This window comes from Aulonocara stuartgranti (assembly GCF_965226115.1).
Source record: "Aulonocara stuartgranti genome assembly, chromosome: 18".
NCBI lineage: Eukaryota > Metazoa > Chordata > Actinopteri > Cichliformes > Cichlidae > Aulonocara > Aulonocara stuartgranti.
The window spans coordinates 9,667,013-9,687,217 of record NC_138954.1 but is presented as its reverse complement, the minus strand read 5'-3'; the positions used below and the strand labels follow the sequence as shown (position 1 = coordinate 9,687,217).

General features: G+C 38.7%; 1 protein-coding gene across 2 annotated transcripts; it reads right to left on the bottom strand.

Annotated features, from left to right (window-relative positions):
- Positions 1-54: 54 nt before the first annotated feature.
- On the bottom strand, positions 55-13,642 carry LOC309693530 (leukotriene B4 receptor 1-like). 2 transcript variants are annotated; one of them, XM_082512841.1, is made up of 6 exons: positions 13,382-13,642; positions 12,907-13,005; positions 10,405-11,002; positions 9,225-9,425; positions 9,062-9,105; positions 55-1,705 (listed from the first exon to the last, which is right to left on the bottom strand). In XM_082512841.1, the coding sequence occupies exons 3-6, from the start codon at positions 10,981-10,983 to the stop codon at positions 1,441-1,443; spliced, it is 1,089 nt and encodes a 362-aa protein (XP_082368967.1). In that variant the 5' UTR covers positions 10,984-11,002; positions 12,907-13,005; positions 13,382-13,642; the 3' UTR covers positions 55-1,440. The 2 variants fall into 2 exon arrangements, with proteins under 2 accessions (XP_082368967.1, XP_082368966.1); XM_082512840.1 differs by lacking the exon at positions 12,907-13,005 and having other exon boundaries at positions 13,382-13,639.
- Positions 13,643-20,205: the final 6,563 nt, after the last annotated feature.

Sequence of the window (20,205 nt, the reverse complement as noted above, 5' to 3'; positions counted from 1 at the left end):
TTCAGTATCCTAGTTAATATTATAATGTTCACACATGCTCTCAAGAACCAGACGTTTTGATCTCACCACGGTTTATTGTGTAGGTAGAGAAACACGGGCTGTTAACCCCTAAGACAGACCTCCGGTATAACTCCTCTCCAGCTCCGAACAACAAGAACTCCCTTTCTCTTCCTGCACACACTCACTGACATTTCCTGCTGCGCAACCAAACATGTCTCTTAAAGAAACAACAACAGTGCACACAGGTAGTCAACCTGTCACAGTAGAATAGCCTTTAACAATCATTACAATATTATATCACACTGAATATCAAGTGTAAATCAATCCCAGGCACACTTGCAGCTGAACTTACTACCAATTCAGATTAAAGTCATAGATGGGTTAAACTTTCCAGGCTGGCAATAAGATGATGCAAACAACACTGCTGCAACTGTGCAGCTCTTTGAGGTTTTGTATATTGCTTCTCTGTGTGGCCATTAGGGGGAGATGCTGACTTTGCTAAATATTATTTGAATTATGTTTCTGCAAGTGTGCAAATTGTTTTTTTGATTTTTTGTAATCTACAGTGCTAAAGCTCAATCTAACAACAACAAAAAGTTCTCACATCTAGTTTCACAAGCATATTTATAATGGAACATTAGAAAATGAAATAGGATAATAGTAGGTGTGTGAATGATCACTAAGCAGTATTACTGACAGTAATAGAAGGCCCCAAAAACCTAATTTTGATTAGGCCTGCCTTGAGGAATACTTCACAATGTCTCCTCTGAGCTGAACTTTTTTCTCCTCCCTGCAAGTCATCACTTACACTTGTTTTCTCTCTCATGACCCTCTTAGACTACGTCCTAGGCCCACCTAGGCTACATCACTCTTTGTCAGCTCATTTTATATAGTTATATCATTATAAATCAACCTACTGAGCTTTATTTTGTGAGTCTGCCTTTTGGGTACAGCCATTTACAATTCTTAACCGTTGCATTTAAAACACACACACACACATCACATGAACACATCCCACACAGTGTCATATAAACCATTCAATCTGTGTCTCTGTGTAAGGCCAAACTTCGCAAACTTCCCCAACCGTCCCATCTTCATTCATTCACCTGACTATAAATGAACACACTAAGCATGAAAACACTCAGCTGAGTCTGCTTTCTATGTTAGGTAGCATTCTCACATACACATAATGTGACACACAAAAAAAAGTATGTACAGTCCTATACACTTTACAGATATTCAGGTGCATGCAGGCAAAAGTAGCCCAGCTGTGTCTGTGCCTCTGACTTTCACTTAAACTCTGTTATCAGATTCTAAATATACTGTGCTGGTGCTTATCGTCTGTAGCCTCAAATGCTCAAGCTACATATTCCGTTTAAAGATTTACACAATTTTAAATGTTCTCATTTATATACAGTCTGTTAAGTGCATTAAGTTAATTCAACATCGATTTTGTTGAGTAGAAGCCAGTGTATGATTTTCAGAATCAACGTTATTCTTTCCCAGATCGTCTGTTGCTGTGAACCGGGTGGTTTTGGGTCCTGTTTCCGATGATGTTCCCTCAAACAGCTTAGCCATAAAGGCAAAGCCATTATTCTTGATATAGGATTTACCGGCAAAGGTGTAGAGGACCGGGTTAGCACAGCTGCTGATGAAGGACAAAGCTGAGGTCACCGCTCGGGTTAAGTCGGCAAAATCCTGCAATCTGCACGGAAGAAAGTTAAAGTTGCATTTTTCACATTGATGGTGATTGTTTTTGTACAGAGTGACTCAAGGACCCCTTAATCATCACCTGCAGTATCAAGACATATGGAGACCTTCCATAAAAAGATGCTTTCTGAGTCTTTTTATTATTATTCTTTTGGCTTCTCCCTTCAGGGTTCTGCAACCGCATAATCCCCAGGGATAATTAAAGTATTCTCATTCTGAATTTTCTCTGCGGTCTTTTTCTCCTTCCTGGCAGCTCCTTATTGCATATCTGTAATCCAGTTTACCTACTCCTCCTCCTCTGCACATGTCCAGAGGAGGAGTCTCAACTAGGGGTGGGTTTCGATAATTGAATTTCCGATTAAAATCAGTGTAAAGGTCCAGTTTTGTTTATTGATCTAAGCCTGAACAGCTACGCGTAGTGTCCAGTAGAGGGCTCTGTTGTTTAGTTAGCGGCAAGCTGCACTTCCAGCTCAGACCGGTTTTGTGGCGCACATTTCCCAGTAGGCAGCTCTCAATGTATGGAACGCCAGGACTGCCATAATGAATTAATTAAATACACCATTAAATAATTAATTAAATGTGTCAATAATTAATTAAAATTGGAATTAATTAATTAAATAAATAGTTATGACACATGTAATTAATTAATTATTGACACATTTAATTAATTATTTATGTATTTCACATTTTAATTAATTATTGACACATTTAATTAATTAATTATTGACACATTTAATTAATTATTTATGTATTTCACATTTTAATTAATTATTGACACATTTAATTAATTATTGACACATTTAATTAATTATTTAATGATATATTTATTTATTTCATTTTGGCAGTCCTGGCGCCTGGCTCTCGTCATGAAATAATTTTATCTGTCAGCCTCACCCATCAAACTCAGGGGGCGGGGTTAACGCTGCCCATGCAGCTTCTCTAACATTTGATTGGTTGCCGTGCAAAGTAAGTCAAAACAGGTCGATCCTAGATAATCGATTGCTTGTGTAGACTTGGGGCAGCCAGTTATCCCAGAATGCAGATCAAATCACAGGCAGCAATGGTGGTGGTGTAGTTTTAAAATACCCCGTTTTTCTGTCACCAGCTACACTTTTAACAGTGTTTTAGCCGCGAATGTCGCGCCGTATGTCTGGTCAGGTTGTCAACATAGAACATGCTTGCAAAAGTGCTCAGATGTTTTCAGAGATTTCACTAGCTCTGCTAACAGTTAGCATGCAGAGCGCACCGAGGGGGTACATTAACCGGTTTGTTTACATATTCCACTCTCCGTGTTCCACATGTTGCATTCGCAGATTCTCATTTTCACCGAACGATCGTCTCTTTCCGCCTGGTCTTGTGTCTCTGTGCTTCTGTAACATAAAGAACGAGCTGACATTTTTCTCACGAAACCAGCGATCAGCTCAACAGACCCTCAGTTTACCTGCATGCATCCTCCTCCTCATCTGTCAGCTGTTTAACACCTGCTGCTAATTCAAGAAACACGCCGAGTTACCTGGTGATAGTCACAGTTTAACTGGGCAGCCGGTGCTCGATATAACGCAATGTCAGCGCATTTTTCTGCACAAGATAAGTAAATATAGTGTTTTCCCCGAGCGCAGAGCTGCTGGAGCTTGTTTCCTTACAGAGCACTTTATAGGCGAGCCAGCTTTATCAGCGGCTGATGTCCAATCACCAGCACACAGCTTTCAAACCTCAGCTGAGTTTTAGCTCTCAGTGGTTAAACGCTGGACTTCATTCACTCAGGTTCTGTCTGTCGGGTCACGTTTACTTCGCTGTTTTATTTACAACTGAGCAAATCGGTTTGGCTGAGGTTAAAGTTACGTTTCATAACTGCATAGTTTCACAGACGTTTAATGGTTCACTGGCACATGTGTTAGACTGAACTATCATCTAAATATCATCTGTTTTTTAATAGTTATTCAACTGTATTCTAAGCACCAGCTGTCTGTTAGAATGTGATTTTTTTTCTCTCTCTGTTGGCAGAGGTATAAAAATGCGCAGGAAAATCTGACGTGCATGGCAAACTTCACCGACGATATTTAGGGAGGAATAAACACACATCAAACATAAATGAACCATTTGCCTGTCTCCATAATTGAGAGCATTTTCTCTTCTTATGTCAACACTCTCTCTCTCTCTCTCTCTCTCTCTCTCTTTTTTTTTTTTTTTTTTTTGCTTTTTCGGTCATGTTATGTTTACCTGTCAAAGGCTTGTTACAAACTATGAAACACATCGTGCAGACTTCTGGATGTTAGAAGAAAACGAATACTGCTCATGAATGAGACTAAAGGCAGGAAGGTGTCCTTTAAAACTAAACATGTTAATAGGACCTCCCTGTTTATATCATAGTTTATGATATAGCACGTGTATTTCAGTAATAGCCTGCTGAGGCCACTATACGTGCTGGCCTCATATCAAATGTGAAGGCAGACTGAGTCTATGTTTGACGTTTGTTTATATCTAATCTTCCTTTTCAAACATTTAAACAGCAGCGAGTCTGCAGGTGAGGGAATACAAATTCAAATTGTCGGAACAGGTTTGCTCGTTTCTTGGATTCATTTGGTGATTTATTAAATCTATAACTGTTATTCTAATCTGCTGCTGAGTCTCTTACACTTTTCTTTATGCTGTATATTTTCACGTCTCTGGAATAGTTGGCAGTTAGATAGTCAGCTGGGAAACTTTGTGTTAACTCATGGAGCTGAGGATATCGTGGATATGCTGACCTCGCTGCGTGGTGTACAGAGCGAGGTCAGCATGATTAATATTCACAATAAAAATATTAGCCGAACATCATGAAGTCTGTATGTGTTTCATAGTGTCGAACAACCTTTGTACAGTTAAAGCCAGCAGTTACTACATGACGGAAACACCAACGTTATCTCTTTTATGCGTTTATACACAGGTCACGCTGATTACTGAACAAAAACCCAAAGATCAGATGTTAAACAGATTTATTTGCTCTCTCTCCTCCTTAAACATGTTTTTAATGTTAGTTATAATTCAGAATTGGCGACTGAAACACGTAGGACACATAAGAACATCAGGAAATAAAACATCGATAAATATAACCTCAGTAAAAGAAGTCAGCGGGGGTTACTACAGCTGTGTACCGGGGCCTGCGCTTTGTCGGTGGGATTGCTTGCGAGGCGAGCGGGTCTATCCCACGCTTTGCCGTGAGACTGGGCAGACATCTCCGAAATCATCGAAACACTTTTGCAAAGAGGCTGTATCTTGACAAACCGACCAGACACATGAAGATTAAACCACTACATTCTCGGCTAAAAAAATATTAAAACGGTATTTGGTGACACACAAACAGGGTTTTTCAAAGCTCAGTTCTGTTAGCTTCCACATGCCGGTTGTTGTGTGCTAGAAACAATGGCCACCAGGCCAAAGCAATGGTTTTGACTCGATCAGCGTTAACCCCGCCCCCTGAGTTTGATGGGTGAGGCTGACAGATAAAATTATTTCATGATGAGAGCCAGGCGCCAGGACTGCCAAAATGAAATAAATAAATATATCATTAAATAATTAATTAAATGTGTCAATAATTAATGAAATGTGTCAATAATTAATTAAAATGTGAAATACATAAATAATTAATTAAATGTGTCAATAATTAATTAATTAAATGTGTCAATAATTAATTAAAACGTGAAATACATAAATAATTAATTAAATGTGTCAATAATTAATTAATTACATATATCATAACTATTTATTTAATTAATTAATTCCAATTTTAATTAATTATTGCCACATTTAATTAATTATTTAATGGTGTATTTAATTAATTCATTATGGCAGTCCTGGCGTTCCATATCAATGAAGCGTGAAGCAGCGTGATACCGGACTCTAGCGAAACGAACAATTTGCAGCCCTTGGAATGCGGAGCGAGGTACATGTTTTAAGTTGTATTTCTTTGCTTAATTGATATTTTGTTGTATTTTCTGCTTTATTTGAGTTCATATTTGTAATAAGCGTCTAAGAAAATGTATTTTGTGTTTCTGTTTAGTTTTCACGGTGCATTGGCGCACCTGGCGCACTGTTAGATTCTGAATGAATCTCAAAGTAAAAATTACTGCACCCGTCGAGGCTCTCTCTATTTCTTCCTTGGTCCGGGGGACTGCTACAATCAGAAAATTAAAATTTTAGCTTGAATAAAGTGATATTGATTCATTAAATCCTGAATCAACTTTTAAATATACATGTATTTTGCCAGAAATGCCAGAATCTCAGGTTAAAACTCACAAAACTATTTCAACAACCACCAAACAGCTAAAAAAGCAAGTGAGAGCAGGTAAATGGATTCCACACAAAGATGTAAACACAATGCGCAGAGCCGATGCTTCAGAATCTGTGAGATGTCGGCTTTCTCACCCACTGGGGCTGAAAGCTGAGAGCTCACACCTTCTGAAGCTGCAGGTTTTGTCACTCTTCAAACTAAATTGACTGGCAGCAAAAGAAGATCAAAACTATGCTTCACATTTCATAAACATCGCCATTAATTCGCTCTGACTTTTGCTGTTTTGCTTCCACCACAATAAAGGGGGCAGGGATAGCTCAGTAGGTAAAGTGGTCGCCCCATGATCGGAAGGTCGGCGGTTCGAATCCACTTAACGGCTACCCTGAGGTACCCCTGAGCAAGGTACCGTCCCTACACACTGCTCCCCGGGCGCCTGCTTAGTGGGCTGCCCACTGCTTCACTGAGTGAATGGGTCAAATGCAGAGAAAAACAAGTAATTTCCCCATGGGGATCAATAAAGTATCCATTATTATTATTATAAAATCACAATTCCTGCACAGCTCTCTCTCTCTTGCTCTCTCTCAGTGTACTTCAAGAACAGTTTCCCATTACACACCAGTCTACCATTGTTAACAGCACTGTCGGCCGCTGTTTGTTTTTGTTTTTTTAAGTGTCTCTAATAAACCCTCTGAATGCACAGCTTCACTTCAGCAGCATCAGTAATGTTCATATACTGATTTGTGCTTTTCTTCCATTTTTGATCTACTGCATATATACAGTGGGGCAAAAAAGTATTTAGTCAGCCACCGATTGTGCAAGTTCCCCCACTTAAAATGATGACAGAGGTCAGTAATTTGCACCAGAGGTACACTTCAACTGTGAGAGACAGAATGTGAAAAAAAAATCCATGAATTCACATGGTAGGATTTGTAAAGAATTTATTCGTAAATTAGGGTGGAAAATAAGTATTTGGTCACCTCAAACAAGGAAAATCTCTGGCTCTCACAGACCTGTAACGTCGTCTGTAAGAAGCTTTTCTGTCCCCCACTCGTTACCTGTATGAATGGCACCTGTTTGAACTCATCATCTGTATAAAAGACACCTGTCCACAGCCTCAAACAGTCAGACTCCAAACTCCGCCATGGCCAAGACCAAAGAGCTTTCGAAGGACACCAGGAAAAGTATTGTAGACCTGCACCAGACTGGGAAGAGTGAATCTACAGTAGGCAAGCAGCTTGGTGTGAAAAAATCAACTGTGGGAGCAATCATCAGAAAATGGAAGACATACAAGACCACTGATAATCTCCCTCGATCTGGGGCTCCACGCAAGATCTCATCCCGTGGGGTCAAAATGATCATGAGAACGGTGAGCAAAGATCCCAGAACCACACGGGGGGACCTGGTGAATGACCTGCAGAGAGCTGGGACCAAAGTAACAAAGGTCACCATCAGTGACACACTACAACGGCAGGGAATCAAATCCCGCAGTGCCAGACGTGTTCCGCTGCTGAAGCCAGTGCATGTCCAGGCCCGTCTGAAGTTTGCCAGAGAGCACATGGATGATACAGCAGAGGATTGGGAGAATGTCATGTGGTCAGATGAAACCAAAGTAGAACTTTTTGGTATAAACTCAACTCGTCGTGTTTGGAGGACGAAGAATACTGAGTTGCATCCCAAGAACACCATACCTACTGTGAAGCATGGGGGTGGAAACATCATGCTATGGGGCTGTTTTTCTGCCAAGGGGACAGGACGACTGATCCGTGTTAAGGACAGAATGAATGGGGCCATGTATCGTGAGATTTTGAGTCAAAACCTCCTTCCATCAGTGAGAACTTTGAAGATGAAACGAGGCTGGGTCTTCCAACATGACAATGATCCAAAACACACCGCCCGGGCAACAAAGGAGTGGCTCTGTAAGAAGCATTTGAAAGTCCTGGAGTGGCCTAGCCAGTCTCCAGACCTCAACCCCATAGAAAATCTGTGGCGGGAGTTGAAAGTCCGTGTTGCTCGGCGACAGCCCCAAAACATCACTGCTCTCGAGAAGATCTGCATGGAGGAATGGGCCAAAATACCAGCTACTGTGTGTGCAAACCTGGTAAAGACCTATAGTAAACGTTTGACCTCTGTTATTGCCAACAAAGGTTATGTTACAAAGTATTGAGTTGTATTTTTGTTATACTTATTTTCCACCCTGATTTACGGATAAATTCTTTACAAATCCTACCATGTGGATTCATGGATTTTTTTTTCACATTCTGTCTCTCACAGTTGAAGTGTACCTCTGGTGCAAATTACTGACCTCTGTCATCATTTTAGGTGGGGGAACTTGCACAATCGGTGGCTGACTAAATACTTTTTTGCCCCACTGTATATATATATTTTAGGTTATCTGCTATAAAAAGCCAGGCCAGGAAACTCTCCTTAATCTTTTTCTGTGTTTTACCCTCAGTTACTTTGACACAAAGGCATCTTCTGTGTTGCTTACATCTCTGATGAAGTCTCACAAGTGCCAGTATTGATAAATGATCAGAATTATAATATCTCTGACTGTCTGGGTCAAAATTGAATTGAATTGAATCGAATCATGGATCGAATTGAATCGGGACCTTGTGAATTGGAATCGAATCGAGTCTAGAAATCAGTGACGATACGATACTCTGTCTCTTGTTTGTTAGAGCTTCAACCTTTTGGATGGTAAGGTGAACATGGTATTCACAGAGAGATTTCTGGAAGTGGTCCTGAACCCCTGCAGTGATTTTCCACAACAGAATCCTGCCTGCTTTTAGTGCAGTGTCACATGAAGCCCGGATATTGAGATTTCTCCAGATTTTGGAATATTTTGATAATATTATATACTGAAGATGGTGGCACATTCAAACTCTTTACAATTATAGTATATTCAGTTTACTGGATGGTAAAAATTAAATCTAGGTGTATGTCACTGCATGCACAGAGACAGACTACATATATCAGCTTTGAATTACAGAGTATTGTTATTACTGGACATAATGCATAAAATGACAATATTGTACTTCACTAACTTTAGCACCATGTTTATGAAAATCTTCAGTTACTCACCGTTTTCTTGTTGCTGAGTCTTTTGGGTACCACGCAGCTGCCACCTTGGGTGGAAAAAAAAACACCAACCCACTCAGTATTCAATCGAATCCTCAGATAATCGATTTACAAACAGATTTGATGTGGTTATTGGGTTATTGGTAGAGAAGATGCCCTTGCACACCTGTATCAGGTTGATGACGTGGTACGGCAACCAGAACAGGCCAAACATTATGACGATAGCCAGGATAAGTTTCTCGCTGCGGACATTTCGTTGAAACCTGGTCTCCCTCAGGCGTTTCAGGATGAGAACGTAGCTGGTTATGATGATTGCATAAGGAATAATGAATCCTGCCACTGTCTGAAAGGCGTACTCAAACCTCACCTGCACATGAGAGGATATAAAGAAAAGCTGTTTCCTTAGATATTAAATGAAAAACAAAGAAATAGAGCCAAAATTATGAAACTGTTTAAACTGATCAACTTCTCTGGGGGTTTTTTGTCAAATGAGAGGACAAAATGAAACATCTGAAGACCTAAAATCAAGTAATGTTGTTATGGTCTTTGATCTGAAAAGGGGCATTCTGCAAAATAAATCATTTTACTTTATGTAGTTTTAGAATATTTTGATTCTAATTTGCCACCTTACTTAAGGAGGACTTTTACTTGTAAAGAAGGAATGTTTTACAGAAGAGCATTACTACATTTATGAAGGATCAATGCAAAATGATTTTCAGACTTTTGTGCAGTGCCACATCAGTATTTACGTTGTGGGCTCAAGGGCTTAAAAAACGTGCAGTCTGGTGTAATTTGAATTATTTTAACTACATTTTGAACACTAGTTAAGCTGCAGCTTCCAAGGCCTTAAACACAGTAACAAACACATCTGCAATATTTCTTTCCTCTCAGTTTCAGATAGTGTGTTCCCGTTAAAATAGGCAAATGTTTTAGCTGTCTAATTGTTCATGAAATCATATCTAATAAAATGTCGAGTATTATAAGAGTATTTTTTGACACGGTAGTTTTTATCAATAGTTACAGTTTAAACAGAGATATACTACATTTCAGGAGAAATAAACAAACAACCAAAATATCCTCCTTTAATCTGAGAATGTAAGGCATTTTTTCCCCAACAACATTTAACCAGTCTTTTAAAGAACCGTTTTTTCTTTTATTAATTAAGTCATGAATGAAGAATTCTGGCCCTTTTGCTCAAAGCGTGATCATGTTCAATACCTCATTCACTATTTCACTGGCTCTCACATGCAGAAGGTTTTTAGAAGGCATTTTGATAATGGAAACAAATATGGTTATGAATCTAATCAGATCAGTGGCAGACAAATAACCAACACAAGTGTACTTACATGTCTACGCAGTGTGTGATTGGGTGCACACACATATGTTGTTTGATTCATATCATCAGTTTCTTCTTTCACATCTCGAAACACCAACGAAGGAATGGAAATGGCCATCACTAGCACCCATGTGCCTAGGATCACCCTCTTCACAACCTTCCTGGTGATCAGGTGATACAGTGTGTGTGGAAAGACCACGGCCAACAGCCTGTTCATGCTCATCAGGGTTATCAGAAAGACTGATGCATACATGTTGGAGTTGCACAGGTAGAACACAATTTTGCACATGGTGTTACCAAAGACCCACGACTGCATGACCAGGTAGATGATGAAAAAGATGGTGAGAGCCATGAGGAACCCATCAGCACATGCCAAGTTGAGGATGAGGAGGGTGGTGACTGAGCGTTGTCGGCAGCGGGCCAGGATGCTCCAGACAATGAAGAGATTTCCAGGGACACCCAGGAGGAAGACCAAGCTGAAGATGAGGGCACCAATGGCTGTGGAATAGCCATTTTTCACAGCATTTTCCTCATCAGGGTCAGGAGTAGTCTTTGGGCCAGTCAGGAATGAGACACTTATGTTGTTCATGCTAGGTGAACTTTTGAACCTGAAAGAAAAACCCATTGGTTTTCTTTGACTCTCCAATTGAAACATGAATTACTAGTCAAGAAAGAGCTTCAACATACATACTTAACAGACATATTCCCTACATGCACTTATAAAGCTTGGGTTTTCTCTAATCCACATAGAGTCAGAAGTATATGCAGATTCAAATATATATGTACACCTCCACTAATATTTGTTTAAATATCCCTTAGCAAGTTTCACCTCAACCAAGGCTTTTGCTAGCCATTAACAAGCTTCTAGTATAATTGTGGATAGCTATCTGATCATTCTTCTTGGCATAAATAGTAGAGTTAATTTAAATTGGTGGATTTTTTGGTATAGACACAACTTTTAAGCAGAGATCAAAAAAATTCAGTAGCGTTGTGGTCAGAGATTTGGGGAAACCAGTCCCATCACGCTGTGTTTTCTCCACGCTCCAAGTTCCCTGTGTTCCCAGTAGGGCTGCCACGATTAGTCGACTAGTCACGATCACGTCGACTATCAAAATCGCGACGACAAATTTAATAGTCAATGCGTCGTCTTGTAAGATCCTGAAAGACGCAGGAATAATTACAGTTGAACCCCGACTTACGAAATTAATTTGTTCCCGAGGGTCCTTCGCAGGGCTAACACAGAGAGACAGACAACCATTTGCACTCACACCTATGGGCAATGTAGACTAATCAATTAACCTATCCCCACAAACTGCATGTATTTGGACAGTGGGAGGAAGCGGGAGTACCTGGAGGGAACCCATGCAAACACGGGGAGAACATGCAAACTCCACACAGAAAAAACACAGCCTGATGGTGGAATTGAACTCAGGACCTTCCTGCTATGCAGCAACAGTGCTAACCACCCTTCCACTGTGCTGCCTCAGTAATTAATGCTGCAATCTTAAATATGATCAACCTATCTCTAATAATTGGTACCACAGGCCTTCAAGCTGTCACTAATTAAACCATTACTTAAAAAGCCATCTCTAGCTGTCTTAGGCCTTCCTTTGATCTAAAAATGTTTTGAAAGAGTAGCTGTTGAACAGCTGACAGATCATCTGCAGAGGAATGGTTTCTTTGAAGAGTTTCACTCATCTCTGTGCCTGTTCTGCTAGACCTCAGTGCAGCGTTCAATACTGTAGACCATAATACTTTATTACAGTGATAAGAGCATGCTGTATATATATTAAAGTACTGTGCTGCAGTGGTTTGAATCATATTTATCTAATAGACTCCAAATTGTTCTTGTAAATAAAGAGTTCTCTTCACACACTAAGGTTAATTATGGAGTTCCGCAGGGTTCAGTGCTAGGACCAATTCTGTTTACATTATACACGCGTCCTTTATCCGGTATCATCAGAAAGAATCGCATACAGTTTCACTGCAATGCAGATGACACCTAACTTTCTCTTTCCATGAAGCCAGATGATACACACCAATTAGTTAAACTGCGGGAATGTCTTAAAGATATAAAGACCTGGATGACCTCTAATTTTTTGCTTCTAAATTCAGATAAAACTGAGGTGATGTACTTGGCCCTAAAAATCTTAGATCTAACCAGATTCTTAGAGCTGGATCAGGTGACCCTGAATCCTCCCTTAGTTAGGTTGCAATAGGCGTAGGATGTTGAAGGATTGTCATGATTCATGGGAAGTATTTCTTCTTCAGTCATCTTTTTCTACATCTTTTTGTACAGAAATAACTCAAAAATAAAAACAATTGTTGGCTCACACCTTACTACTGTACTGCAGCCTTTAAATTATTTACATCCAAGGCTCTAGAAAATGATTCAGCATAATCTCATAAACAGCATATTAAAAAGCACCAAACATTGATATTAACAGCAAATACTGCATCGAAGAGCATTATTTCAACAGTCTTTGGTTCATGTTGAAGTTTTTTTCCTTACTTGTGTCACTACAGTCTCTCACTGGAAGTGCAGTACAAGCAGTTGGCTTCTGAGTCAGTTTTGCACACCGTAGTAAAAGCCTTTGTGTATCTGTGCCCACTGACCACAAATAAATAAATACATAAACGTGAGTGATGGAAGTTTATGGGTTCAGAAGTTGGTCATCATACCATGACATGATGAGAAGAAGTAATTTATTTTCAGGCATTTATTTGAGAACGAAATAAACGAGATGAAAAATTATCATCCACTTTAGGAAGTCTGAAAAGTAAAGAACTGCGAAAAAGCCAATAAATGTGCATCTAAGCATTCCGATAATGTGATGGGTTTTAAAAAACATGTTATTTTGTATCAATAACTGACTTCAGAAAAATTATTTTAAGATTTTTTTAGCTTTGAAATAAATTCACTTGTCAAAAAAATTGGGTGGTCCAAAAAAACAGGTGCTAAGTGTTTTTGTTTATAATCCACTCACCTTTTCACGATTTATTTTCTCTTTGTGATATCTATATCGTTCAAATATCCGCTGCTCACCAGCCCTGACAGTGCTCCTGTGAGCTCAAACTATAACATCTCGCCTCGCGGGTTGTAACATGCTGTGGTTTAAGGGAGCGCTTCAGAGAGGCGTGTCCTTCATTAAAACTCTCCCGCTCCCCTTTTCTGTCGAAACCTTTGTATTATCTCGATGTATGATTGTCCTGGGAATTTTTTTCTGTGCTAAAACAGAGTCTTCACTCTGTTATTATTTATAAAAAAGCATGCGTTCTTTAAGATAACGTGTTCCAGTGTGAGGTACCATAATGCATTTCTCTGTTTCCTGAGACGCTTTTCACCCTGAGTCAATTGTTATTAAAAGCACCCGAGGCGTATAGATAAAATTTAAAAGCTTGCATTTTAGAGAATAGGCACGCATAAGCAAAACATTCTTGTTCATACAAGTCTCTGTCACTGACAGGAATGCAGCTTTCCATGAAACGGGGAAGAGAGAAACTTTGGAGAAGCCCAACCCGCTCACGGACTGAGTGAATGACGCGGTTTTTTTCCCTTTTCTTTTACTTCCAGGAATTCCAGGTTATGCATGTCTACCTTTAGTGAAGCCATGTTTTTCGTAATCATCTGCTCTAAGCTGTTGAAATGGAGAAACCACATGTGCAAACCACAATCAATCAGATAACCTCAAATACAACCACTAAACAAAATAAACAAACAAACAAAAATACTCGTTTTACTTTTCAAAAAGCTGTTCAATTAACGATTTTTCTACACTGCACTTCATCTGACAACCAAAGGAGCTCAACTGAGGGTGGCTATACGTCAACATCCTGTTACTATATCAGTGTTGTCACATCTCCTGAGCTCTCACCGTCAGTATCGATGTTTCAACCGTCACCACTGTGGTGATTACATCTTTCATGTCACACAGGTCTCAAGCACCGAGTTTATCCTGCTTGTGCCGGCTTTGTGGTCTAGTTAGTGCCACCACTGAAGAAACTAGTTTGATCCTGCCTGTCTTGGCTTAAAACAGTTACATTTCCTGGTCAAATAAAGTTTTAAAAATGTGATTTGTGAGAGTGATTCTATGGATTTTTGACGTTTTTTGGATTTTGAAACATGATTTATTTACATTAGCTCAACCTAAATATCAAAAAATGGGTAAATAACACCAAAATAACCTGGACTGGAACTGGCATTCCATCATTTTGATACAAATTGTCAAAATGATGGGTAAAAGACTTTTAAGTGTTCAGGAAGACTAGAAAAGTTCCAGTCCTAAAACTCCAAAAGTCCAAGAAAGACCAAACAATTAATTATTTGGAAACATGTCAAAAATATTTGGAGTGTATATCAATTAAAGGAGGGGGCTCTGATTGTAGCCGTGCAAGGTGGTCTTAAAATAACTGAGAATGGATAAAATGTTTTATAGAAATTGAAATGGTAAATATGCTTGATAGTTTATTTTAAGAGAAAAGTGAGGAAATGGTTCAGTTTCCCAGCGTGCCATTCTTCAAGATGAAATTAGTTCATTCATTATATGTATTTGGTGTATTTAGCGGTTCCCTTATTCAGGTTTGTTTGCACCACTGAATAAAATGAAAAATAGGGGAAAAAACCTGTTTGAGTGAATCAATCCAAATTTTGATAATAACTTGAGAATTTCAACAGCAAACGCCTTGTAATTTATTTGTTTTTCTTTATTTCCGTAGTAGAAACAAGCCTCGATAGCCTCTGCCAGAAAAACTTTAGCATCAAACATTCTTGCCTGGTGAGTTTGATGCTCTAGTTTGATATTATTCTACATCAGTTTACAGTGAAAATGTGTTTATGTAAACAAAAATACTCGTTTTACTTTTCAAAAAGCTGTTCAATTAACGATTTTTCTACACTGCACTTCATCTGACAACCAAAGGAGCTCAACTGAGGGTGGCTATACGTTAACATCCTGTTACTATATCAGTGTTGTCACATCTCCTGAGCTCTCACCGTCAGTATCGATGTTTCAACCGTAACCACTGTGGTGATTACATCTTTCATGTCACACAGGTCTCAAGCACCGAGTTTATCCTGCTTGTGCCGGCTTTGTGGTCTAGTTAGTGCCACCACTGAAGAAACTAGTTTGATCCTGCCTGTCTTGGCTTAAAACAGTTACATTTCCTGGTCAAATAAAGTTTTAAAAATGTGATTTGTGAGAGTGATTCTATGGATTTTTGACGTTTTTTGGATTTTGAAACATGATTTATTTACATTAGCTCAACCTAAATATCAAAAAATGGGTAAATAACACCAAAATAACCTGGACTGGAACTGGCATTCCATCATTTTGATACAAATTGTCTAAATGATGGGTAAAAGACTTTTAAGTGTTCAGGAAGACTAGAAAAGTTCCAGTCCTAAAACTCCAAAAGTCCAAGAAAGACCAAACAATTCATTATTTGGAAACATGTCAAAAATATTTGGAGTGTATATCAATTAAAGGAGGGGGCTCTGATTGTAGCCGTGCAAGGTGGTCTTAAAATAACTGAGAATGGATAAAATGTTTTATAGAAATTGAAATGGTAAATATGCTTGATAGTTTATTTTAAGAGAAAAGTGAGGAAATGGTTCAGTTTCCCAGCGTGCCATTCTTCAAGATGAAATTAGTTCATTCATTATATGTATTTGGTGTATTTAGCGGTTCCCTTATTCAGGTTTGTTTGCACCACTGAATAAAATGAAAAATAGGGGAAAAAACCTGTTTGAGTGAATCAATCCAAATTTTGATAATAACTTGAGAATTTCAACAGCAAACGCCTTGTAATTTATTTGTTTTTCTTTATTTCCGTAGTAGAAACAAGCCTCGATAGCCTCTGCCAGAAAAACTTTAGCATCAAACATTCTTGCCTGGTGAGTTTGATGCTCTAGTTTGATATTATTCTACATCAGTTTACAGTGAAAATGTGTTTATGTAAACAAAAATCAGACAGCGGGTGAAATTTTCTCACTTTTTTTTATGTATTATTTCTCTTGGTGTCACAGGTTTAAAATCCAGTCTGATGGTAGGATACTTTGTCTTTTAAGTGTGTCATGCATTCATGTCAAGAATAAATTAAGGTAAATCTCAAAAACAGTGGACTTTTATAGTGCAGATGTATTTTAGCAAAATCTCTGTCCATGTTTAAAAGCTTTCAACATGTTTAAAACAAGCCAAATGTAATAATTCTAAGGAATTCTCACCTCATCTCAACTCTGTGTTAACGGTAATTTTTTTTTCACTCACTCTTGTCAGACTTTTCACACTTTCATCATGGGCATATGTGAGTAACCACCAGCAGCATGATGAATTAGTGTTTCCTTATACCACAACGCACTTACATCTGAACTCACGCAGGGCTCAAGTGTTGAGTTTATCCTGCTTCTGCCGGTTTTTTCTGGTCCACTTATTCCCACTACTTTTAAAGAGCTACGTTAATACTGCCTATCATGACCTATAGGACATGCTTGCAAAAGAATGTCTAAAGAGTTTTATTTTTAAGATTAAACTCTAAAAGTTGAACTTTTATTTGGGTAAGTAATTTTAAAATAAACTTGAGTGGAAAATAGCTCTACAGACCAAAATAAAAACAGATCATTTTGATTTGAATGTAAACGTGTGCAATGCTTTGAGTCGTCAGTAAAAGTGGAAAAGTGCCGTCCAAACAATTAAGTACTTGGAAATTTGTGTATAATATTTTTAGTTTGTAGTTTTAGTTGAACTAAAAGTGTAAATTAGAAAAAAAGTAAAACAAGGAAGTAATTTAGTTTCTCAGAACCATCTGTCACCCTTCAAGATGAACTCGGTGTGCTCATCCTATACAGTAAACATTTAGTGAAAGATGTGATGGTCCTTTTATTGAAGTTCATTGTCTTTCATTTACAAAATAAACTGAGGGTTTCTTTTTATTAAACATTTTAAATAAACCTGAATTTCAATTCAATTTTATTTATACACCGTCAAATCACACCAACAGTCATGTAATAATATTGTATACTTTATTGATCCCTGTGGGGAAATCACTTTTGTTTTTCTTCGCATTTGACCCATTCACTCAGTGAAGCAGTGGGCAGCCACTAAGCAGGCCCCCGGGGAGCGGTGTGCAGGGACGGTACCTTGCTCAGGGGTACCTCAGGGTAGCCGTTCAGTGGATTCGAACCACTGACCTTCTGATCATGGGGCGACCGCCCCCCTATGAGCAAGCACTTTGGCGACAGTGGGAACGAAAAACTCCCTTTTACCAGGAAGAAACCTCCATCAGAGCCAGGCTCAGGGAACTGCAGTCATCTGCCATGACTGGCTTGGGTGAGGAGAGGAAGGCAGGATGAAAGAGATGCTGTGGAAGAGAGCCAGAGATAGTAATAAATAATGATTAAATACAGAGAGGTCTACACATAGTGACTAGAAATAGTGATTGAAGGAGAACTACTTCCCCCAGCAGCCTACACCTACTGCAGTATAACTAAGAGAGAATTCGGGGTCACCTGATCCAGCCCTAACTACATGCTTTATCAAAAAGGAAACTTTTAAGCCTAATACTAAAAGTAGAGATAGTGTCTGTCTCCCAAATCTAAACGGAATCTGGTTCCACAGAAGAGGAGCCTGAAAGCTGAAGGCTCTGCCTCCCATTCTCTACTCTACTCTAGGAACAACAAGTAGGCCCACAGTTTGAAAGCAAAATGCTCTAATGGGGTGATATGGCACTATGAGGTCATTAAGATAAGATGGGGCCTGATTATTCAAGACCTTGTATATGATTTTATGTGATGTACGTGATTCTGTGAAAATGTGTCTGTCTGGGACCAGCAGCCCCCTTAAAAGAAAGTATTATGTAAACAAATAAGAAGATTATCGACATTCACTGGATAACTTGATAATAGACTTTAACCTGTGGCAGTCTCACCAACCCTTAGCTCAACCCCAACGTCAGCCAAGAAAACTAGTGAAGACTCAGCCTCCAGTAAAAAGGAAAAAGGAGAAATAATTATTTGGGCCTCTGATGAATTTGTAAGTTTTCTCACTTACAACAAAATGAACGAAACGAAATATCAACCATGGTGGTGGAGTGGTTGGGATTGGTTCCTGAGTGGAGTGGTTCCTGTGTCGACAGAGCACAGGAACTTTATCAATCCCAGAGAGACACTGAGTTATAAAAGCAGCATAAAAAAAAGACAGCAAATCTGATGTATAACGGAAATCATGTTGCCAAAATCATTTTACTGATCATTTTTGGTAAATTTCACTTTGAAAATTCACTTCGCTTTGCTTTTTAGGAAAGTTACGGTAAAATTATTCTAGCTTTCACCACACGAGGGCAACACATCCACGGGAATCATTCCTTCTGTGTCTTCTCCTCCCATATACTTGACACTCAGCAGCTCCTCCTGTCTTTTGCACTCATCCATCATACTGCAGTGTTGCTTTAAACAATTTATTAGCCATTCAACTTTACAGTTTCACAGCCCTTTAAATCTTTCCATTTATAGCAGTGTCCTATCTCTGAACTGCTGGAAATGTACAGCACTGCTTACACATAGATTTTTAGGATTCAGTGTTTATAAGAGAGTACTTTTGTCATCTATGCAAAAAAATAAAATAAATAAAAAATCATTCAGAACATACACATGCAGATTACAATACAATAAATGCTTATCCTCTAAGTGACAATGGACAATGCACATTTAGTTTTTTTATTTTATATCTTTATCAAAGTCTTAATCGATCTATCTCGATAACAGAAAGAAAAATAAAGCTGTTTAAAATAAATACCTGTAAACTCGCCTGAAGTGAAAATGATATAGAGGCGGAATGAGAGAGAGCAGACTAAATATATACTTTTTGTTGTTTTCCACACGACAAACAAGAAGAAAAGACTTTCCCCACCCCTCACCTCTTTTCTTGGATTATTTACTGCATGAAAAACACAAACCGTTGCATTAATTTCAGTGACACCGCTGTGTGAACGCAGTCCTGACAGCTCCGGCACTGGATTGACCCAGATACATGCAAATGCACATTGCAAGGAGATTACTATGTAATAAAAACATGTGGTATTTTCATTGTATTGTAAAGCTAGAGGAAGTCATTATAAAAAGGTGCAAAACTCTGTGTTGTTTTGTGGCCAAATGGGGGTTTCAAAAGGCAGGTTTATCTTACACTGTAAAACCCCCTGTACAACCTCAGGTGTATCGAGTAAGTTATAAAGGCATTCCTTTGTGTTTAGAAACTCAGTTGCAGTCAAATATAAGCATCTTTTGTCCAACTTGATATATATTTCCCCTTAAAAAAGTGCTCTCTAGTGGCTCTAATAACTGTGGAGGAGCTCAGGGTCGTTTGATGGGTGGACGTGACCCTGAGAGAGTCCAATATTTATTTAAGATGTTAAATAGAATATCTATCACTGTTATCTAGGGTGGTCACGATGTCAAATTGAAATTTCCCCTTGTGGGACTAATAAAGGTATATCAAATCTAATCAAATTTTTATCCTTGTCAAAAAGGGTCACAACATTTGTTAAAAAAGCAACCTAAAACTAAACTGGATAAACAGCTGATAAAAATATTATAATATGGATTGAAGCTCATCCTGTGAATCTTGTTATCCTATGCGATTTTGTGCCATGATATTAATGTTTCATTTTTAAATAAGATTATCATCAGTACTCAGTTATAATAGCGCTGATTCTAATTATGGGTGCTCCAAACGGGCCGTTTGTTTCATTAGGAGGAAATATTTAGCAACAATTAAGTCCTATGCAAGACCTTTTGGAAAATACTCGTTTCAACAGCTGG

What these genes read in the sequence shown, in the direction of transcription:
- LOC309693530 (XM_082512841.1), bottom strand. Translation starts at nt 10,983, where the DNA reads ATGAACAACATAAGTGTCTCATTCCTGACTGGCCCAAAGACTACTCCT. An exon ending in ATCACACACTGCGTAGACAT is followed by an intron (nt 9,426 to 10,404) that starts GTAAGTACACTT and finishes TCTCATGTGCAG; the next exon opens with GTGAGGTTTGAGTACGCCTT. An exon ending in ACGTCATCAACCTGATACAG is followed by an intron (nt 9,106 to 9,224) that starts GTGTGCAAGGGC and finishes TTTCCACCCAAG; the next exon opens with GTGGCAGCTGCGTGGTACCC.